A 23046-nucleotide genomic window follows, 5' to 3' on the forward strand; every position below is an offset into this window, starting at 1 on the left:
AGTCTGTGAATAATTCAGCACACAGCAGAAGGTGGGTCAGAAGAGAAAAGTCTCAACCTCCACTCAAAATCTTGTGCTGGAAAGAGCCAAATGATTAAACGAGTAGTTCACCCAAAAATAAAATGCGATCCAACCATTGTTAATTTTTTGCCCTCACATTGTTTCAAACAAAACTGTAATCATTTTTCTTCATTAATTAATCACACATCAGTTTTGGATAAGAAATTACCCCCCAAAAGTGAATTTAAATTCATTATTGTTTTAGATGAAAAAAGTATTAAAGAGACATTAAAAAAATATTTTTAGAAAGAAGTTCATTCAACATTACATAAATAATGATCATAAATTATTTTTGGGCAGATTCTGTAGGGATGTAATTTTTTTTACCACAACTGTAATGAACATGCATGATAATGTATATTGAATTGTTTTTTTCTTTAAATTATCAATATGTTTTCTGTTATGTAGTATGTGTCAAGTTTACAGATAAGTGCCAGATGTTAAAAATGGGTTTTCAAAAAAATAATCCCCTGCCTTGAATCATCACTGTACATCACATTTTCAATCGTGCAGATATTCACGAAAAAATTACATTCTTGTTTATGCATGTTATTTCTAAACTATATTATATGACATAATTATAAGACAAAAGCCCATAGCCTTTTTAGCTGAATAGTTTTTGCATCCTGGGAATATACTGTACTGTATACTGTGCAACATCTAAGCATTCCCTCAAAGTTCCTCTAAATCTCTGCTCTCATTCTGGCCTGTGGCTATGTAGTACAGTATCATCTCTCTCTACATCTGTGCAACCCAGCTGCAGTGAAGATCACACTGTATGCACCAAAGCGTGAAAAAATGAACATTTGCTCATTTTAATCATGGTAAATGTGGGTCACAAGGATGGTCAAAGGTCTGTAATTGTTCCCCCTGGAGACAAGAGATGTGATGAACAATATGAGCAAAATGTAAGTGCACAGATAATCTAGAAAAACTTTATTCTTTCATAATATGACGTTAGCAAGGTCCTCTAAGAAACAGTGCAACTAGAGATCCCAGCTTTGCCCTTATATACTCATTATTCTACCAATGGTATTCTATTCAACCAATGTTATGAGTCATTCTTTGATCACATTTTCAGATTAAAATCCATATTCTCATTAGACATTTAAACTGAAAAGAGGTTTACATGTTCACTTGTGTATAGCTATTTTGTATTCCTGCATTTATGGAAAACATTGTATTTTGAATAAACTAAGAAATGCACACTTTCCACGCTATTATTCTCTTCTACATATCTAGCCACTTATTATTTCACATTCAAATAATTTGATCAAACAAATCATGTACATTCATATCGACAACAACAGAATAAACAATTTTTTTTAAACAATTTTTTTACATTTTTAAAAGAATCTCATTACTGTCACTTTTGATCGATCCTTGAAGAAAACAAAAGTATTACACTGTACTGTAAAAGTACTGTACTGTACAGACTGACATGATGCATAACAGGAATATAACTAATTTTGTATTCATTCTGTCAGTTCAGCTCACTTTATTTGCACTCAAACCACTAGAAAATACATTCTGTGCATACATTAACACACAAAAGTTCTCTAATGCTTTTCTTGTACTTGTGCCTGTATATGAAACTTTTTACGTCAGTTTCTGCATTGATAATTCACAATCTGCTTGCTTGTAAGCTTGGGATGGTATGGTGTAGTGGTAACATATTTAAGTAGCAAAGTTAAAGATTGTAGATTTGAATTCTGTAAGCAGCAATCATTGATCTAATGCCATTGGGCCCTTGAGCAAAGTACTTAAGGGATACTCTACCTTTGACAAATGTACTGTAATAACTGTACCTTTACATTAAAGCATCAGCTTAATACCTACTATTGTTTTGCACCTCCGCTACTTTCTGACAAGGAGTTTTTAAAATGGCAATTAGTCATAATAGCACAATAAATAAATGGTTCAATTAAATAGTCTCTAGTGCTGTGTTTTTAACACATAGACCTGAGTTTAATGTGTGACAAGGAAGTATATTATATATATATATATATATATGCTAAAAAACGTCAATATACTATAAAACACCCAGGTAAAAGTGATACATTGATACACTCATCAGTATGCATATGTAGGTAAAGCTAGCAGGTATTACACACTGGCATTGTCCTGTTTTGCTGTGAGGCTATCAGCTGAGAGCAGAGACAGTGAGGACAAGCCTAGGGAGGATGTGCACATTATCGCTGTACTGACACCCTCTAAACAGCCAATCCCCGGACAGAATCACCAAATCCCTCCATCAGCCTCTCAACATATGAGTAGATGAAATAAACCTACTGCACAAGACACACACAAAACAACACAGCCACCCGGACGAACACTCAAATGGGTGGAAGAGGGCAATCTTGAACCAAACGCAAATGCAAAGATAGATACAAGAATAGACAAAGCTTATATTATTGTATTTCTAATATATTAAGAATATATTAATTTGATAAAGTTGAATATTTAATTAAAAATGAAAAATACTTTATATTTTCATTATTATATCGGTAAATATGTAGCAAAAAAAAGAGTATTAGAGTGGAAAAATCAATCATCATCATATTAACTTTGTTAATATATTAAATTGGTATTATTATTATTATTATTATTATTATTAAATTGCCTTATATAAAAAATATAAAATTAATAATAATAATTTTACAATGTTATATTTAATGGGCTAATAGTGACCAAATTATTCATATTTATAGGACATTATTATAAGATATAATAGGATATTAATATAGAAATATTAATATTATTAATTATGAATATTCAAATGATTAAAAAACAAAGAAATGAGGCTATATTTCACCTTAACAACACATAACATCTCTTTGTTTGGCTACCTAAAACACCAGTGTGAATGTAATTTAGCCTGAGACAGTACATCACAAATAAAAAGAGGATTGAGTTCCCTTTAAAGTTCAGATACAGGTCAATTCACTGACTTTTTTCTGACTGACATTTTCTTGATTAAGAACATGGGTTGGAGCTTTTAATTTAGAACTCTCAAATTGCATCAGATAGAATAATTAAACTTTAAAAAAAAAAAAATCCCATTCTTGAATTTGTCTTTTTTTTTCTTTTTAAATATTGCAATAAATATCGTATTGTGGACTTCCTAACGTAATATTATCATATCGTGAGATTTTGATGGGTATACCACAACAAAAAATGTCAATGTCTCAATAACTTGTCATGCGTCCTTGAGCATCAATTACAGTCAAATATCCCTAACATTTTGAGAGTAGTATATATATATAATTCCATGGTTTATTGTATCAGAAGATGATAAAAAAAATTATCTGGTCCTTGGAAAGTATTAAAATTTGGAAATAAAGCCTCAGATGAACAACATGACATGACATATCACACCGTGTCATTATTTGATTAATACAAATAAAGCCAAGATGGAAAAGTCATGTGTGACAAAGTTAGGACACCATATGATTCAATTGCCTGTAGATCCACTTTTAGCAGCAATAACTTGAAGTAATCGTTTTCTGTATGACTCTATCATTCTCTCACATCGTGCTGGAAGAATTTTGGCCCACTCTTCTTTGCAACGTTGCTCCAGTTTATTGAGGTTTGTGGGCATTTGTTTATACACAGCTCTCACCACATGATTTCAGTCAGGATGAGGTCTGGACTTTGACTGGGCTATTGCAGAACCTCGATTCTTTTCTTTTCTGCCATTCTGTTGTAGATTTGCTGTTGTGCTTGCGATCATTATCCTGTTGCATCACCCAATCTTGGCCAAGCTTTAGCTGTTGGACGGATGTCTTCACATTTGACTCTAGAATTCTTTGGTATACAGAGGATTTCATGGTTGACTCAATGACTGTGAAGTGCCCAGATCCTGTGGCTACAGACCAAGCCCACAATCATCAGCCCTCCACCAGAATGTTTGACTTTTGGTATGAGGTGTTTGTGCTGATATGGTTGTTAGGTTTTCACCAAAAGGGGTGCTGTGCATTATGGCCAACCATCTCCAATTTGGTCTCATCTGTTCAAAGGTCATTGTTCTAGAAGACTTATGGTTTGTTCAGATGCAACTTTGCAAACCTAAACCATGCTGCCATGCATTTTTAGATAGAAGAAGCTTTCTTCTGGCAAGCTTTCCAAACATGCCATACTTGTCCCATATTTTTCTAACTGTACTGTCACGAATTTTATCGTTTAACATGTTAACTGAGGTCTATTGAGCCTGCGGTGAAGTTCCTGGGTTGTCTGCCATTTCTCTGAGTGGTACATGGTCTGATCTTGGGGTAAATTTGCATCTGCTTTTATAGAGGTGCTTGCTGATGATCAGTTAATCAAAGGCATTTGATTAGTAGTGCCTGACTGCTACTTACTCTCTTCATTCTTATGTTAACAGTAAGGGTGTCCCTATTTTGTCACCCAATGCTTTTCCATTTTGGCTTTTATTTTTTTAAATAAACTATGACAAGCAATCATTTATTTTCCTAATTTTAAGACCTGGAAAGAACCAGGTTTTTTTTTAGTATTTTTGTTTGTTTGTTTGTTTTTTATTATTATGTCCTGATAAGGAAAACCATGGAATACAACAGGGTATCCTAACTTTTTCACATGACTGTATATATATATATATATCTCAAATACTGACAAACAATAAATCGAGATTAATCTCATCCAAAATTAAAGTTTTTGTTTGCATAATATGTGTGTGTGTGCTGTGCATATTTATTATGCATATCAACATATTGACAGTGTCACAACCTGTTTGCACATTCGCCTCTTGTACATTCCTGTGTATCTTAATATTTAAGACTTCAGTATACTTTCATGCACATTTTATTTTCTATTCTATATTTAATTCTACAGTATATTTTTTATTGTATTTTATTCTTATATTTTTATTGTTTAATTTTATTTCATTTTTTCATACCTATATTTATGTATATTTTCCTGTGTGTAGTAATTCTTTAATAATTGCACTGTCCATGAAGCGCATTTGACTCACATTTCACTGCTGGTTATTCTTTATGTAATCATGTATGTGACGAATAAAATCTTGAATATATAAATACACATGCATGTATATATTTCAGAAAAATATTTGTTGTTTATATATTAAATATATTTATTTATAATATAAATTATATGAATATAAATATAGACATGTAAATACATGTAAATATTTTCAAAATATATACATGCATGTGTGTGTATTTATATATACATAATAAATATACACTGAACACAGATGTTAGGGTTGGGCTGATAGACGATATCATCATCCATCGGCGATGGCTGATAGACAATACAATGTTGAGCCGACATCGTGAATTCCCAATCACCCACCCACACCACCCCCACCCCGCATCCCAATACCCTCTTCAGAAAGAAAATGACGAGTACTAGGGAATAAATACGAGATGGGAGGAAAATACATATTTAAATTCTTTTGCCTTGTAGTTATATCATTGAGTAATTATACTGTATATAATTGCGGGCATCAGGGAGAGGCTATTATGCCTGGCACTGAAACTGATTTTGAATGCACAATAACTTTTTAGTTTCACTTTCACTTAAGAGATTCGCGATCACACATACTTTGCTTATACTATGGAGAGGCAGTACTTACTGTACCACACATTTTACAAGATTAGATGTTTGTCAGTGGTGCTGAGAATCTGCAAACCATTCATCATCATCCTCAGTCATCTCTCCATACTCTGTTTATGTGGTAAGTGAAATGTTATGTACTGTAATATAACAGGCAACCGTTAGCAATCGTTATGTGTTTTCCGTGTCTTTCTGAATACGGATTCACGCTTCGGGCGAACCCCGTAACTCCCCCTCCCCATGATATCATCATCCATCACGATGGTTCACTGTAGACAATGTCGATGTCAATTTTGTAGACATCGCCCAACCCTAACACACATATATTATGCAAACAAATACTTTTTTGGATGCGATTAATCGCGATTAATCGTTTGACAGAACTAATTTATATATGTGTACAGTACATGTAAAAATATTCTTAAGATCAAAACATCTGTTATTAAACCACTTTGCCGGATTTAATGTATCGTTGCAGATTGCAAAGAAATGTTGAGTTTCTTCATTCAACAGGATAACACTGGCTATTTTATATGATCTCTCAATTACTGTCTAAGACAGCCCCCCTAAGATTTACTCCCCTTTAAAGTTCTGAAGCGTGAACAAGAAAAAAAATGCTAAATTGAGCCTGTAAATGTGATACTGATAAAAAAAATTAAAAATAAAAAAACCTCAGTCATAAAAAAATAAATAAATACAATTTAAAACAGAGCTGAGCTGAGGAGATTATGAGGTGACAGCTTGACTGGAGTGCTGACAGTCGCCTCTCTTTGATGTCATTATTCTTCCTGTGGTTGGCTGGGTTCAGTGTGGCTCTGCTTGGTATTCAGGGCACATTTGACGGATAGGCTGGGGAGCGTTTAGCGTGTTTGCCCCGCAAGCCTCTGACAAATCAGTTGTTTAGGAGCTGTCAGTATGGTTGAGCAGCAAGGGTCCTGACATGGCCCAAGCAGATGGAGTCATGGACACAACAAGACACCAAATTCATATTCCATTCCAAAACACAGAGAGCTTCACGACAATCACAGAGGAAAAGTTGCAGTCTTAGAGATAGAAGGATATTACACACACTGTATGGAAGTGTATGGAAGCTACAAGGAAACTTATACATTTATATTTTTGTGCTATTACTTTTTCTAAAGTGTCAGACTTTTATGCCTGGTGGATGATGAAAAGGGCCAAAAAAGTGCAATAATTTAGATTCTTTAACATTGCATGGTTGGAATTTTTGTGAAATCACCAAAGTATCAAATCTATTTGATTCACTCAAAGGTGGAAAACAAAGCGACAGTTGAAAGAAAATTCAAGATCTTGTCAGAGGAGACGCAAGAGCAGGCCTAGTGTTGCAATGGTTTGAGCAAGGCTCATGAAAGGTCTGAATGGGTACCTACACAAGCTGCTGTCTCAAGATAAATGATGAGACTAGCAATAAGAGACTCAAAGATGCATATTAGACAAGGCCAGTCCTTGATTTCAAACAGCAAGTGCAGATGATCAGGAGCACACACTTTCAAAAGGGTAATGGTTTCCTCAACCAAGGCATTATTTGCATTTTTCATAGTTAGCTTTCAGTTCAAGCATGATTACAGGATGGACTCTGACAACTCTTGATCAAGAGACATCAAGCAACATGGTTTAATGAAAGAGAGAAGGTTTTTATATATTGTACACAGAATATAGTACTCTTAATATTAAAGTATATATACTACCATTCAAAATATATTCAATTTCAAATACAGCAAAAACAGTAATACTGTGAAATATTATTACAAATTAAATTATATTTTTAAGTGTAATTCAGTCGTGTGTTGGCAAAGCTGCCGATATAATTATTTAGGCTAAGCATCAACATTAACAAACCACTGTTCACTGTTATTTTTAACAGAAAAGAATGTGGTACGGGACGTGGTAACACACGGCCCTCTCACAATATATTGCCTTACAGATCTATCACTTTTGCCTGCTAAGAAATGTAACATTACACGCAATCATGCTGCCCGTATCTGAAGTTCCGCATTAGTGCTCACACTACATGTGTACCACGCCTGAGCCCAACTGAACTGCGCTCTGGCCCACCTCTTCCAAATGAGCCAGGGCCAGCTAGGCACGGAGCCATCACACTAGTCAAACGAACTGGGCTAAGGGGTCAAATGCGCTCGGGCACGGTTAAGTTTGCCTAGTGTGAGTATACACTTATTTTCCCGCATCCCGCACACACGAGTCTCTACCCACCCATACTTGCCCATCAAGTGTTGCCCGCGCTGCACTCCCATGATAGTGCAGGTCTCTACTCGGAAAGTGCCTGTTATAATGTTATGATCATAACTTGTTTTTCTATAACAAACTATAAAATATTTTCCTTAAAAATGTCAATGCCCTGGCAGTGACAAATAGCTTTGGTTTTATATTTAATTTGATTACTTTAATGTTTAAGTTGAGATTTACATTTATATACAGTGTATATATTTATATACAGTGATGGCCATTAGCGTCGCTACAAGTAGTGACGCTACTCATTTAACTACATTTCTCAGTAGTGAGTGGTAGTTTTCTTAATCAAATAGCTTTTCAGTAGTGAAGCTCATTTTTTGATCAAGTAGCGCAGTAGCATCAACAAAAGCTGCATTATCCAAACTTTCTGAAGCTCAAGCTCAAATCAGAAATAAAACTGCTAAGGATCTGTATAAGAAAACTGTATAACCTGTAAGTTCATGAATGTAAATGTGATGCCCGTACTGCCTTTGATGTTGTCACGGGTGCACTATTGAGTGGAGCGTGGAGCAAGGAACGGAGGGAGACGAGGAGAAAATCAATCCAGAGAAGTTTAATGATAACAAGAAAAACTCACAAAGAACATGTAGACATAAACAATACCGGACGCCAAACTGAAAACAAGGAACACTATTTAAACATGACAAGATAAGGGGAGGACGAGGAACACCTGGGACTAATGGAAACACATTGGAAACACCTGGGATAAGTTAACACAATCAGGGAGCAGGGACACACAAAACATGGAACAGAGTCTGACAAAACTCTTCCCTCCACACAACATCCAACAGGGAGGGGGGCTGGGCTCTCTGGAGGTCCCTCAGGACAGACACAGGACAGTGGACCTCCAGAGCGGTACCTGTTCAGGGCACGGAAGTGGACCTCCAGAGCGGTACCTGTTTGGCAGATCTGGGGACCAGGTAGGCCATGGCAGAGCAGGTAGTTCAGGAGGCCATGATGGAGCAGCCTCCAAGGCTGTGGCCCCAACCCCCGCCTTGGAGGACAGTGGACCTCCAGAGCGGTACCTGTTTAGTCGGGAACAGGAGCCCACCCTGGGCTGAACTCGGGATCAGGAGTCCTCCGTGGGCTGAACTGGGGATCAGGAGACCGTGAACGGTGGCGGGCTAGGGTTTGGAGTGGCTGGTGGGCTTGTCTTCGGCGCTGGAGTGAGCTGCTGCTCTCAGCATAGGGTGAGCTGGGGAGATGCAGCGTGTTGTAGCAGGAGTTGGATGACGAGGTTTAAGAAATTTCTTTACTTCCTCAACTTCCTCAACACTCCTTGAAAACGCCTTCCAGAGCGCCCTCCACCTGCCCACTCTTCATAAGCGCTTTCCAGAGTTCGCTCCAGTGTCGGCCCAGGCCCCAGAGTTTGCTCCAGTGTTGGCCCAGACCACGCCGTTTCCCCCTGACCTGGAAGAGGAAACTAGGGGTGAGGAGAAGAGTGTCGGCCCAGGCACCAGAGTTCGCTCCAGTGTCGGCCCAGAGAAAGATAGTGGTGAGGAGCAGGGTGTTGGTTTGCAGTCAAGCCCAGGAAGGGCTCCTGTTCCCGAGTTGAGCCCAGGATGGGCTCCTGTTCCGGAGTTAAGCCCACGGAGGGCTCCTGATCTTGAGTTAAGCCCAGGAAGGGCTCCTGATCTCCAGTTCAGCCCAGGAAGGGCTCCTGTTCCAGAGTATAGCCCACAGAGGGCTCCTGATTCCCCGTTTAGCCCAGCGAGGGCTCCTGATTCCCCGTTTAGCCCAGGGGGGTTCCTGATTCCCCGTTAAGCCCAGGGAGGGCTCCTGATTCCCCGTTAAGCCCAGGGAGGGCTCCTGATTCCCCGTTAAGCCCAGGGAGGGCTCCTGTTTCCCTGTTTAGCCCAGGGAGGGCTCCTGATCCCCAGTTCCACCCAGGAAGGGCTCCTGTCCCCGAGTTTAACCCAGGGCGTACTCACACCAGGCACGGTTGCCTTAAACCGAGCCAAGCACGATTATTATATTATTTTTATTACGGTGACAGCTGAGGTTAATGAAATAATTGGCAACTTTACTCGCAAACCACATTTCCTGTTCAACAATAAGGTAAGAACCAGAGCCATTGTAAACCTAAATATACTTGACTGAATTCAATTTACTGAAAAGTGTAGGCTAGTAGTAGTAATATAATATGTTTGCGGTCGTAATGATGACAGTAGTGCACACAAAATACTATCTGTTCCGTGCATGCGTACCGTGCCCAAGCCAAACCGAAACCGTGCCCTGGCCACCTCTTCCAAGTGGGCCAGGGCCAGCTAAACGAACCACTAAACAAACCCAATCGCAGAACGGAGCGCCCACACTAGTCAAACGAACCACGCTTTGGGGGTCAAATATGCTCGGGCGCAGTTCAAAAAGCCTGGTGTGAGTACATCCACAGTGTCGGCTCCAGCCCCAGAGCTCGCTCCAGTGTCGGCTCCAGCCCCAGAGCGCCCTCAAGTGCCCACTCCTCCGGAGCTAGTAATGTGCACTAAAAAAGTAAGTAGGGTCATTTTTGATTTCATGACGACCATTCATACTGTGTACTGCCATATAGATATTTTAATATTTAAGTTTTTTTAAATAAAATTTTTTCAAGGCACTCATTATTTCAAGCTTTGAAATAAAATTTCAAAGACAAAAGACACATTCACTTTATATGATAAACAGATTTTATATATTGGTCCCTTTACGATCGGATATCTTTATTGGCCGTCAAAGGTTTGAATATCAATTCAAATTGTGGGCATACTCAGTAACGAACTATGATTTAAAAGTAACAAAGTAGATTATTTTGCTTTATTTGTACCTAAGTACAATTAAAAGTACAGCTTTAAAAAATACTCAAAAAAGTACAGGTACCCGCGTTTGTTTGTGTGTGTGTGTGTGTGTGTGTGTGTGTGTGTGGTTCGTGTATAGTTCAGCATCTCGTGGAAAAGTTTTGTGTGTGTGTGTGTGTGTGTGTGTGTGTGTGTGTGTGTGTGTGTGTGTGTGAAAATCAGTGTTCAAGTTAGCTTATTTGAAACCATTATTGATAATGTTTGTGAATATTTTAGTTTAATTATATAAAATTAAACATTTTACTTACCACAATCACACAAAAAAGATTTAGAATAAAAATAAGATTACAAAATATGCCTACGATGAAATTGTCTGAACATCCATCCACCTATTTCATCATATATGTGCATAGACCCACATGTGACATGCGGACAAACATATATTTATTGTAGCCACAAATTAATTATTCATTCCCTCATTTTGCAAATCATGGCCTTGTTGTACTCATTAATTCCATCATTCTAACTAAATCTAAACAAGGCAACAAATTAGTATGATCACAATTTACTAAATTGAGGAAATTAATTAGTACAACATGGCCATGATTTGCTAAAATAAGTGAAGAAATTCATGAGCAGTGGGAACAAATTTCTATTAAACTAAAACAAGAGACTAAATTCCTAATTCGTGGGAACGAATATATATTTCATGTGCAGGCTTTGTATTTTTAAGAAGGAGCCACTCAATAAATCTGAAGTACCTATTAACCTTTGATTTATCCACACAACTGGATCCAAAAAGAATCATTCTACGGGCCCTTTTAGAGTACCTCAAAGATTCGGCTTAAAGCTCAGGACTGCAGAAGATCAGATATCATACGTGCATACGTGTGCAATGGCGCATATCGCAAGAAAAAAGAACGGAGCCCCTTTTTAACCAACCGCCACCGAGCTCCAGCAAAACAATAACAGAATTAACAATAACATGACAGCTAATCTCAACGGGTCAATGATTTCCAACAAAAGCCCTGTCGCCATCAAAACCCTCCACACTTGCAGCCATTTTCAACTTTAAAAGCCTGCTCCATGCACCATTTTCTCCCTGCTTTCTTGTTCTAACTGACCCCTGAGGATTTCCACACTCCAGTTGCATTTGCATGTCAAAGTTTTAGCTAAAACTTCAACGGAAGGCAGTTAGTAGCTCTCGGCTCTGAAAAAAGAGAACAGAGAGGCTCCTTCTGCCACGTGTATGTGCACAGCTTCTACACAGCACATAAACAAAACCCACTTGCCTGAGAGGTTGGGAACTTATCACTAAGCAGAACGAGATACTCGAGGACAGATGCAGACACATCTCCTAATTGACAATTGTTCAGCTATTTTCCACTCCTTGGTGTTACATTAAGAGCAAGATGGCAAAACGTGTCGCGGGGTTAAAACAACTCATTTTTGAAGTCCAGACCAACAACCGACTGCTGGGAGTGCAAAACTAATGTGCTCAGGTACAAAGCGTGCTGTCCTCACGCCAGCCCTGGGGTTGATTGACTCTTTTGATTGGCCGTCCTTGAGGTGGGACGCAGGCGGGCAGTGCCTGTCTGGGTCCCGGTAAATCAGGTCTGTCTTTCACGCTCTAAAAAGTCTACTTTGAAGGGCCACGCAGGGGCCAGTGGCTCTGCCTGGCACGCTCTCAAAAAATCACAGGCAGCGGGAGGAAGCGCTGCCATAAGCCAATTACCTGCCCCTGGGCGAACAGAGGGGGGAAAAAGGGGGAAAATGAAAAGACAGGTGGGGAATCAGAGTGCTGTCAGAGTGGACTATCCTCATTAGCGCATACAGTGCTGCCCCGCTGATGATGCTGATGGACACTGGGGCAGAGGGCAGGACCACATGACATAGCAATCTTGCCCTTATACTCACTGCACAGCAGCCTTGTAAAAGCTAGGAAAAGTGTCCACACCTTCAAAGTGGCAAAATCAATGGTGACAGAATTGAAGCTGGCTGGCAAAACTCTATATATCAGTTCAGCACAGGGTCAAAAACAGGTGCTTTGGGCAAAAAAAAATGCCACTAAAACTAAACTGCTCCCCAGATTCAAGAAAAGAGGGCAAAAAATGCCCCAGAACAATTAAAGTGGTTAAAGGGAAAGGTGACAAGTGTCAATTGCATTTACATTACATTTAGATCTGCTCATGCTGCATCAGATTTCTTTTTACATGTTTTTTGGAATTGTATTGAGTATTATAACCACTTCTTTTGCAGGATAGACAGCTTCAGTGTTTATGATGGCATTTTTTGAAATTCACACTAGAATAAAGTCATGGACTGTTTTAGTAATGGGTAATGTTCTTTTTAATATAATCCAAGTTTGAATAACCATTCTGTTTTAAACAATAACCAATGTGAACCGATGTGTAAAAAGAAATAAACTATTTCATGAAATGCCTCTTAGGTTGTTGTGTTTGCGTAGCAAGAATGTGATGTGCCACTCCATGTTTTATGTCTACTATTAATCAACATTACTAATAAATATTACAATATCAAAAGAAATATCAGCAATAATATTTGTTGCAGCCCTACCTTGTAATGAGTTACTCTTTTTTATTAATATACTTTATGTAGGCTATTTACATCATGCAACTGTTGTGTAAATACATGTATGCCATCTCTGAGCAGCATTAATCATAAATGTCATGTCAGATGCAGCTTCTCTTCCCCCTTTGCAGTGTAAAGATGGCTTTCTGTTGATGCTGATAAAATTTTATTGTTCTGTATTTTGTAGTATTTCTGATTGATTGAAATAATAAAAAAAACCCTGGAAATCAATTCCAGGGGGAAAATATTGGCCCTTAATGAAAAAGTTGATTTCTAACCCTGGTAAAGAGTGATCTTGTTGTGTGGGTTCAGTCAGATCAGTCAGTAAGACAACAGAGAACGCTCTGTCCTGGGAGTGCTGAAAAAGTATTGAAAATAGCATTGCAGCATTGCAACTTCAAAAAATCTTCTGCAAGTTTCAAAACATCACTTTGCACTCTTTTTGTTGCAAAACTACCTCTGTGAAATACTCCACAAAAATTGTGATGTCATGCATGCTGGTTAGTAGCAGGTGGTGATGGTGGCTCTGATGGAAAGCGTTTTTTGGGAGGGCTCTGGCTCTCTTTTCAGTAGCAATCTCTTTATTTTGTCTTTTTGTGCTCTGCTGACATGTTTTCTTTCTCATATTTTTGGATTACTGCCATTTAAAAAGTTTAAACGTTACAGTCTAAAACTTTGCCATTGCCAATATTTTCTGCCGGCTGTGCACAGAATCAACAATCTACTTTCAAGTGTGTGATATATTGTTTCCCACAACTGTGATCCTTTGAAAATACATTCATGTCAGATTAAAAGTTTGTAGATGCACCTTACCATGTTGCTTTGGATGCAGTGTTCTTTGCAGTACATTTAAGAAATGGATTCACTTCGCTTAGTTAAATAGTTAATCTACAAATCTGGCTACTAATCCTGTATTTTCAGGTGAGTGAGCAATTCAAGGACAAGGAAAAAAGAGAACCTGCCATTATAGAGAAAATCTGCAGTACATACCTTGTTGCCGATGGCTTTTTTAGGTGGGAAATTGAACGTGTTGACTTGTGGGAATTGTGGCCGCAGGTAATTGTGCAGCACCCTGAACTCAGCATAGCGCCGATACACATTCCACTCATTGTCCAGGATTCTAATATACACCTGAAAAAAATTAAATGCATAAAATGTCACGGGTTATGGTGATGAGTATCTGATGTGTCATTTGGCTCTTGTTAGTCTCATTATTATTTGCATCTGTTATAAACCAGGTCTCCCGTGGTGCCATAGCCAGACAGACACAAAGGACTGGATCTAGAAGTGCATAGCAGGGACAACAACACAAGGAAGAGGAGGGAGCTAGGAGGAAAGGGATGCTATTTTCACGGCTCACTTTCTCCTTCAGAGCAGGACAGAGGAGCCTGGCTCGAATTACCCAAGCAAGACCTCTGATCACAGCAAAGTGGCATGCTTAAGTCTCTTGAACAGACAGCAGCGAGTCCGCTGGGGATGTAGAGCAGAGAGTGTGTTCGTCTGGCTTTAGTAACAGGAACCCATGGGAGGTTAGACTCTGACAGCACGTTTGCACCTGCGAGGCCAAGCTGACAGTGCCAAACTCGGGCTTTTCACAGACTACTGGTGTCACAGCGTCAGTGCAATCACTACCAGAAAAAAATCACGCATGCAAACCAGACACCAAAATAACTCAAATGGCCTTAAAAAAAAGTTCTGCATTCCCATTGCAAATTTCCACAAAATTGTCTTGTTCATGCAACAGCTTGCAGACAGTAATCATAATAACAGTGACATATACTCTCATTGGGGATGGTATTTTTTTTGTTTTTAATAGTGCTGTCAAATGATTAATTGCGATTAATCACATAAAAAATAAAAGTATAATAATATAGGTGTGTGTTCTGTGTATATTAACTATGTATATATAAATACACACACATACAGTATATATTTTGAAAATATTTGCATGTTTTTTACATCTATATTAATATTTATAATTTATATTATAAATAAATTTATTGAATATATAAACGTAACATTTTTCTGAAATATATACATGAGTGTGTATTTATATTAGTGCTGTCAAACGATTAATCAAATCCAAAATAAAAGTTTTTGTTTACATAATATATGCATGTACTGTGTATATTTATTATGTATATATAAATACACACACATACAGTATATATTCTGAAAATATATACATTTATATACTTTTATTTTATATTATATATAAATACATTCAATATATAAACATAATATTTTTCTTAAATATATACATGCATGTGTTTGTATTTATGTATACAAAATAAATATACACAGTATACACATATTATGTAAACAAACATTTTTATTTTGGGTGCGATTAATCACTTGACAGCACTAGTTTTTAATATTGTCAAGTCTCTTACACTCATCGAGGCTGCATTTATTTGATCAAAAATATAGTGAAAAAAAACCAGTAATATCATGAAATATAACTGCAATTTAAATTAACTATTTTCTATTGAAATTTATTGTCATTTATTCCTGTGATATCAAAGCTCATATTTCAGCATCCATTACTACAGTCTTCCATGTCACATGATCATTCAGTACTTATTCTAATATGCTAATTTGATACTCAAGAAACATTTCTTTTCTCAAAGTTCAAAAGAACAACATTTATTTGAAATCATTTTAACATTATAAATGTTCACCTTCACTGTTACTTTTAATCAATTTAATATGTCCTTGCTGAATAAAACTATGAATTTGTTTTAAAAAGAATCTTTTAAATGGTAGTGTATATATTAGGGCTGCCAGTCAATTAAATTTTTTAAATGAATTAATTACATATGACAATAAATCGCAAATTAAATTTGGCTGTAAAATTACCCACAAAAGATAATTTAAAACTATTTTCATGTTAAAATGTATTACACGTAAACATTAAGGCTACAACAGCCTAACATCAAAGAAAAGAGAAAGTGAGAAACATCTCAGAATTTTTTGTTCATACAATGAAAGTCACTGGTAACCAAAACAGCTTTTTTACCAACAGTCTTCAAAATATCTTATCTTATATGTATTAAAATATCTTTTATGTTGTGCAAAAGAAAGAAAATCATACAGGTTTAAAATGACATGAGGGTGAATTAATGATGACAGAATTTACATTTTTGGGTGAACTATCCCTTTAATGGTTTATTATTATCATTATTATTAATGAAATAATACTCTAAATAAGAAACTAAAACAGTCAGCAGGTGGCGTCTTTTATTTATTCGATTGGTTCAAACGGCAGATTCATTGGCCTTTGAATCACTGATTCACCCGATTCTTTCAAAATGCAGATTCATTCAGAAACTAAACACCGCTGTTGCTCAGAGACGCACAACAGTTCTGTTGTGTCCTTTTAGATAATATTTTTGTTGGCAAAATTGAGCAAAAAACTTCTTATTTACTGAATATTCTTATTTACTTGTTGTGTCTTTTTAGAAAATATTTTCGTTGGCAAAATTGAGCAAAAAACAGAAAATATTGTGTTTAAAATTTCACAAAAACTTGTGTGATATCGCTTATCATGTGATATAAATATGAGACAAGAATTCATACAGGGACATTTTTTTGCTCCAATATCTTGAATTTTAGGGCATAGCTGCATTTATGGAGTTGCTGCCCTGGATCATATTTGTCAACAGTCAACTGTATGAAATGCAAAATGATGTACAGATCTGGGGGCGGGGCCAGTGCGTTAAAATATTTTAATCGTGTTGTTTTTTCCTAACTAATTACTTAATTATTTAAACTGACATTCCTAATATATATATCAAAGAAAGTGACTTCTTAAAAGAAAGTTTGTTTTTTAAAAATTGAATTTTCTTCTGGGAGTTTGATTTTCAGGGGGTGTTTGATTTAATGGTGATGTGACTGATATTTTTGTATGTAATACAATTTTTGCAAGAGAGTAGATTAACGTCAGGTGGACTTGAAATTGAAAAATGGTGTGCATTAACCTCTTTCTGCGGTTAAAAAACAAGATCTTTTCTGATGATCATTCATGTTTATTTCATGTTTTAAGTAAATATGAGAAGCTGATTGGTTATCATTCATGTTTATTTCATGTTTTAAGTAAATATGAGAAGTTGATTGGTTCAGTGTTTGTTGTTTTAATTTCATAAAAAATGACCAAATTTAAAAGCTAAGACATTGTTTCACACCAAAAGTATCCTGCTCTGTCTTGTCTGTCGGCATGTTGTCAGTTTTCTCTTTGCTCCGCATTGTATTTTTCACTGAGCAAGAACAAGAGAGTGTTACAAACACTCATTACGAACAGTAATGAAGGGGGCGGGTCTTTGCATGCCATGATGTTAATTAATAAACCTTTTCATATGAACTACAAATGAGATTTCATTTGTCACGCGTTATGAATTTTGAATTGTTTGCATTTGGGTCATGACAAGACCACACATAACCAAACATCTCTTGTGATCCATGATCCAGAACAATAACAAAAGGGTATCCACACTTTCCCACTGGGAGAACAAACATGTAAAAAGTGAAATGACGGTAAAAATCACATTAGAAGGACTTGGGTGGTGAAGATGAGAGTGAGCAGAATAACAAATAAGGCTTAGTCACAAGCAGCAGGCCATTACAATTTCACTCATAGCCATTATATTTAATAGCCTGCGCTCCGTTTGAGTTCAGTCTAGTTTGGTGCGTTCATAAATATAGGATGTTGATGCTTTATAAAGTTTAATTTAATTCTCTTTACAAATTAGCTCGATAGCAACTGCTTTATGCAAATCTTATTCATGATTAAACCTTGAAATTCTCTAAACATATTAATCAGAGAGATATTTCAAAGAAACCGCCACAATCATATTAAGACACACAGAATGATGAACATAACACACAAACACACACACACAAGAGAGATTTTATGGCCTTAACTAAAGGAAATCAAAATGACAAACTGACGGTGTATCATAATCCCATAGAGGCGGTCTCATTAGCATACATATTTATGGTAACAAATCATCCTCTAAAGAGCCATCACTTCCCCCTCAATAATCGCAAATTAATACCATGAAAAAGTGTTTGAGGAAATCCAGCTCTCACTTAAAACTCTTTCTTGACAAAAATAAAACCAACCTAAATTAAAATGAAAGCTTATGGCAACATGCCAAGAAATTCTGGAATTAGCCCAATCAAACAAAACAACATTCTCAAAAAAAGGAACAAGTGTTGAAAATGTTTTAATCAAATTTCACATTCAGTTCACTAGTTATTAACCATTAAACATCACAACCTAGATTTGAATGTGTTTTAAGAAACTCCATCATGATGCTCAAGTGTTCCGCAGGGCATTTCTAGACAGTTGCTAAGATGTTCTGAGTGGTTGTAGCACATTGTTATGCGATTACTCGGGTGATCGGAGCGGCTTCTATGCAGTGTGGTTTTAGCACACAGCTAAAGTGTTCTGATTGGTGTTTGCGCATTGCTATACATTTACAAGTTTTTGTAATATCAAGTAAACAGGAAGTATAGGGAAATTAAAAACAAATACATGAATCTGCTCTAATTAATCTAGTACTATAATAGCACTGAGAATAATTCATAACAATTTGCGAGTGTCAGTGGGACGCACTAAGTCACCGGTCAACTTATTTGGGCATTACTGTAATGTACAGTATATTAGACTTCTGTACCTTTGCAGATGTCTATTACTTCCACTACAGACAGTATAATGAAAAAGTAATTTATCTTTTTTGACAAACAATGAAAGAAAAGAGCAGCCAGTGTATGATTCATACTAAAAGCAAATGTCAGCCTGGGGGAGGATGCTAATATTTAGCCCAGCTATAAAAGCATTTACAATATCTCATTATATCCATATTGAGATAAGATGTGTTCCGTATGGAGAGATGACAAGATGCTGAGAAAAAGCATTTTGTGGCAATTTACCACTCACACACAAACACTCGTCTTAGTTCCAGCTCAGATACCTCACACCATATTCGTCGGGCAAGCGTGCAATCTTGTCTGAAGATGAAATGCAGGAAATTAATGTCGGTTTGGCAGCATGTCTAATTGGAGGTGCCCAGCTGTGGTAAAAGCTGTGGTTTGACCCCTTCTATTTCAGGTGGAATCATATAAGGAGACCTCCTCTTCATCTCACGCTCCCTCTTTAGTTTAGTTTTAGTTTAACTTTATTGTCTTTACAGATTTCCTGAACAGAAATTTATCTTTGACACTGGCATAAAAAATACATCCTAACAGATAATACTATACATTAACATATCACATAATAAAATACACTAAAAAAAATTAATACATTTGCATGCACACACATATGCATTCACGTGTACACATACCTACCCAGAAAGATACCTAATGATAATACCTCAATTGAGAATTTGATTTAAAACAGTCACCGCCAATGGTACAAATGGTCTTTTATATAGGTTCTTTTTAGCCAGCAGTATATGCAGCCTTCGCCCTGAAGGAAGGGCCTCAAAGCAGGAATGAAGTGGATGAGTTTGGTCTGAATATACTGCAATCGCCTTTTTTTCCATGAAGTGTAAAAACAGCTCTTGCATTGTACTCTGTTTCTGGCCGGTGATCTTTCTACCTACAGAGACTCCACACATCCTCTCTACTGAGCCATTCAGCTTAACTACAGCTGTCAGTGCACAAATCACTGGCTGCCGGAGTGCTGAGGTCTCTTCCTGCTGAGGGCTCCCCGGAGAGATTTGTTTTTTAGTCGATCCTAGAATTATGTGCATTATTCTAATTTGCCCACAAAGGGATATTTTGAGCAAAAATGAAAATGCACAAACCACCCGCAGGATTCATTTCACCAATTTTCCATCAACAAGCTTCAAACTTGCCATTTACGATAATCCTCTAACTGGCCTCTACCCACATCTAACTGATAGCAATGCAGCATCATAGGAGCAAATGTGCTGCTGTATTTAATATTAGAGCGGCTGTGAATCGCCCACAGGCAGGGTCATCTTCAGGGTGGGACAACAAGGAATGTTGGGAGGCTCACTAAGGTTTTCGACAACAGCAACAGATATTCAGTACAACTGCAAAACTGTGAGTGTGATCTAGCACTTACACAACAGTTCAGTAAAAAAAAAAGTGGTAGCACTTTAATGCGTCCATTATACAGCACTTTATATGTATTTACTATAGAAATAGCAGTACATTATACATAATTACTGCCCCAAAATGGGATAGTTCACCCAAAAATAAAAATTTGCCCTATGACCTTCTTTCTTATTCAGACTCCAAATAGATTTTTTTTTTTTTATGTTTAGCATACTTGTCCATATAATGGCATTATATCAGCAAAAAAAAATAAAAAAGGTGCAAAAATATCAAAGTGGTTCCATGCAACACATGCCCATATTCCAAGTGTTCGGGGGGTATTCAATAGGGTTTGGTGGAAAAACAAACAGAAATGTGACATTATTTAACAAATATATTGACTTTGGCTGGTGGTCTCTGTTTGTTCCATGCAACACATGCCCAGATTAATAAAAAACATGACACAAGATAAAATCCATCTACTTTCTTCTCTGAGATAAATATAACTGTTCGCAACGAGTTATTGCATTCATCTGTCAACTGTCATTTTGACTGTCATGACAACCAGAGTTCCGATATGGAGACATTCAACTCAGTGAAGAACATACACAGATTTTTTGGGACGAATTTCAAGGCATTGTTTCTTGACATGGTTTTAGCCATCTTGATTTCTCACAGCCGAATCGGAATGAACCGCTGCCTAATAGAGTCTTATGAACGTGCAGTAGTGCACAAAAATCAGGATATTTTTTAAATAATATGTTAAATTTTGGTTTGTTTTACACCAAACCCTATCAGACCTCGCACTCTGTGATGCCTCTGCGTCTTTTTAAAAAGCTTCATGCTGATCGCCGTATACCAAACCCTATCAGACCTCGCACTCTGTGATGCCTACCGTATTTAAAAAACATTAAAAAAAATCTCCTTTTGTGGTCTGAAAAAGAAAGAAGTGCATAGAGCATTAGAACAACACAAGGGTGAGTAAATGATGACTTAATTTTCATATCTTTTAATATCATATATTTTAGATGAAATACATCAAGTTATTTAGGTAATTTTTACTTCTCCCATTAAAATCATTCCAAAAGAAGTCAAAACAGGATCAACTGTCACAAAGATATGCCAAGATACCCTTCCATTTTAAACTATGAACAGAAAAAAAAATTAAGTAACACCTTATTTTAATAGTCCACTTTAGACATTCTACTAATAAGATTTTTTTTTTTAATTTTATTTAGGGTACATGAAATGCAATTTAAAAAAAAAGTATAAATGTAATTTCCACATTTTATGCATTTTAATAATAAGGTTTTAATGTAATTTCCACCACCGTTAATAAAATAAAATAATGTAAATGACAGCTGTGTCTCCATCTACTTTTAGACGCAGTTAATGGACAAATTAAATAAAATGGTGAGAGTGTGAAAAGTGCATTTTAAGAGAGTTACTAAAAGTCCAGCAGGGACCAAATTAGAGGACCGGAACCAATTGCTGTATTATACTGAACAGAATTTCGATGGTCTGTCCAAAACCAGGTTTTACACTACCTAGTGCATCTTAAATAACTCCATTCACAAGTCAAATCTAATTATACAGTTTTAAGTGATTCTGGAAAGCACACTCATCATGGTCCTAAAATTTGACACCCACCCCCAAGTTCACTCTACACTCCAGTTCTACCGAGACAAAACATTTGCCAAATTAGGCAGAAAATAGAATCCATTTGGAAGATTGCTGTGCCAGAGTCATGGTATAAAAGGAATGACAGAGCCAGAGAGAGAAATTAAGAGAGGAAGGAAAGGAGGAGAGGGAGCTATACGAAGGAATGGGAAGAGTTTTTCATTAGGAACATTCAGCCACAACATCTGTCACCTGTGTGCAAAGTGCAAGCAGGTGTGTGTGCGCATGTCATCTTCAAAGCGTAACCATTATCCTTCCAGATGACATTCAAGAACCTCAAAATATGAGTAAAACCCAGCAAGCACTCTTGGTAAAGCATAGTTACATGCATGAACGGTCAAATTCGCTTAGCTTTAATATGCTGCTCTCTGCAATCGAACAGGAAAACAGTCCTAAAGAAACAAAGTAAAATTAGAGCAGCTAAAAGACAGACAGCATTGAATCAGTATGAATATCATATTATATCTAATAATAATAGAATTAGAGTAAAAAGTTTGGGGACAGTATTTAATAATAATGAATGTTTTTTTATGTTTAAAATTCAGCTTTATCATCACAGGAATTAATTACACTTTAAAATGAATTCGAATAGAAAATAGTTACTTTAAATTGTATTCATATTTCATAATATTACTGTTCTTACTGTTATTTTTGATTAAATAAATACAGCCCCGGTTGAGTAGGCCTGTGCGATTAATCGAATTTGATCTGTAATCGTGATTTGAGACATGGCGATTACTAATCACAAAGCCTGCGATGTGGATGCGATTTGACACTGTTCCAGAACAAACGCAAATGCATGACTGCCAGCCTTGAGTGGCAGCCTTACTAATCAATTGAGTGAGCGCACCTCCATTCTCCCCAATCAGCACTGCTCTGGCCAAATGTGTAAACGCCCACCATTAAAAAAATAAAAAATAGAAAGCGCACTCGCAAGAGAGAGCGAGTGGGATTATGACGTCTACAGGGTCAGATCAACAGTCAGGCAAATTAATGCTAAAGAGAGACTTATCTA

General features: G+C 36.8%; 1 protein-coding gene across 2 annotated transcripts in view; it reads right to left on the bottom strand.

Annotated features, from left to right (window-relative positions):
* Positions 1–23046, bottom strand: part of snx29 (sorting nexin 29) — a 124834-nt gene that overhangs the window by 12950 nt on the left and 88838 nt on the right. For both annotated transcript variants that reach the window (XM_042735346.1, XM_042735347.1), the window contains one exon: positions 14277–14417. In XM_042735346.1, coding sequence (XP_042591280.1) covers positions 14277–14417 — 141 coding nt within the window. The remainder of the gene's footprint in view (positions 1–14276; positions 14418–23046) is intronic.

This window comes from Cyprinus carpio, chromosome B12, assembly GCF_018340385.1.
Source record: "Cyprinus carpio isolate SPL01 chromosome B12, ASM1834038v1, whole genome shotgun sequence".
NCBI classification, from domain to species: domain Eukaryota; kingdom Metazoa; phylum Chordata; class Actinopteri; order Cypriniformes; family Cyprinidae; genus Cyprinus; species Cyprinus carpio.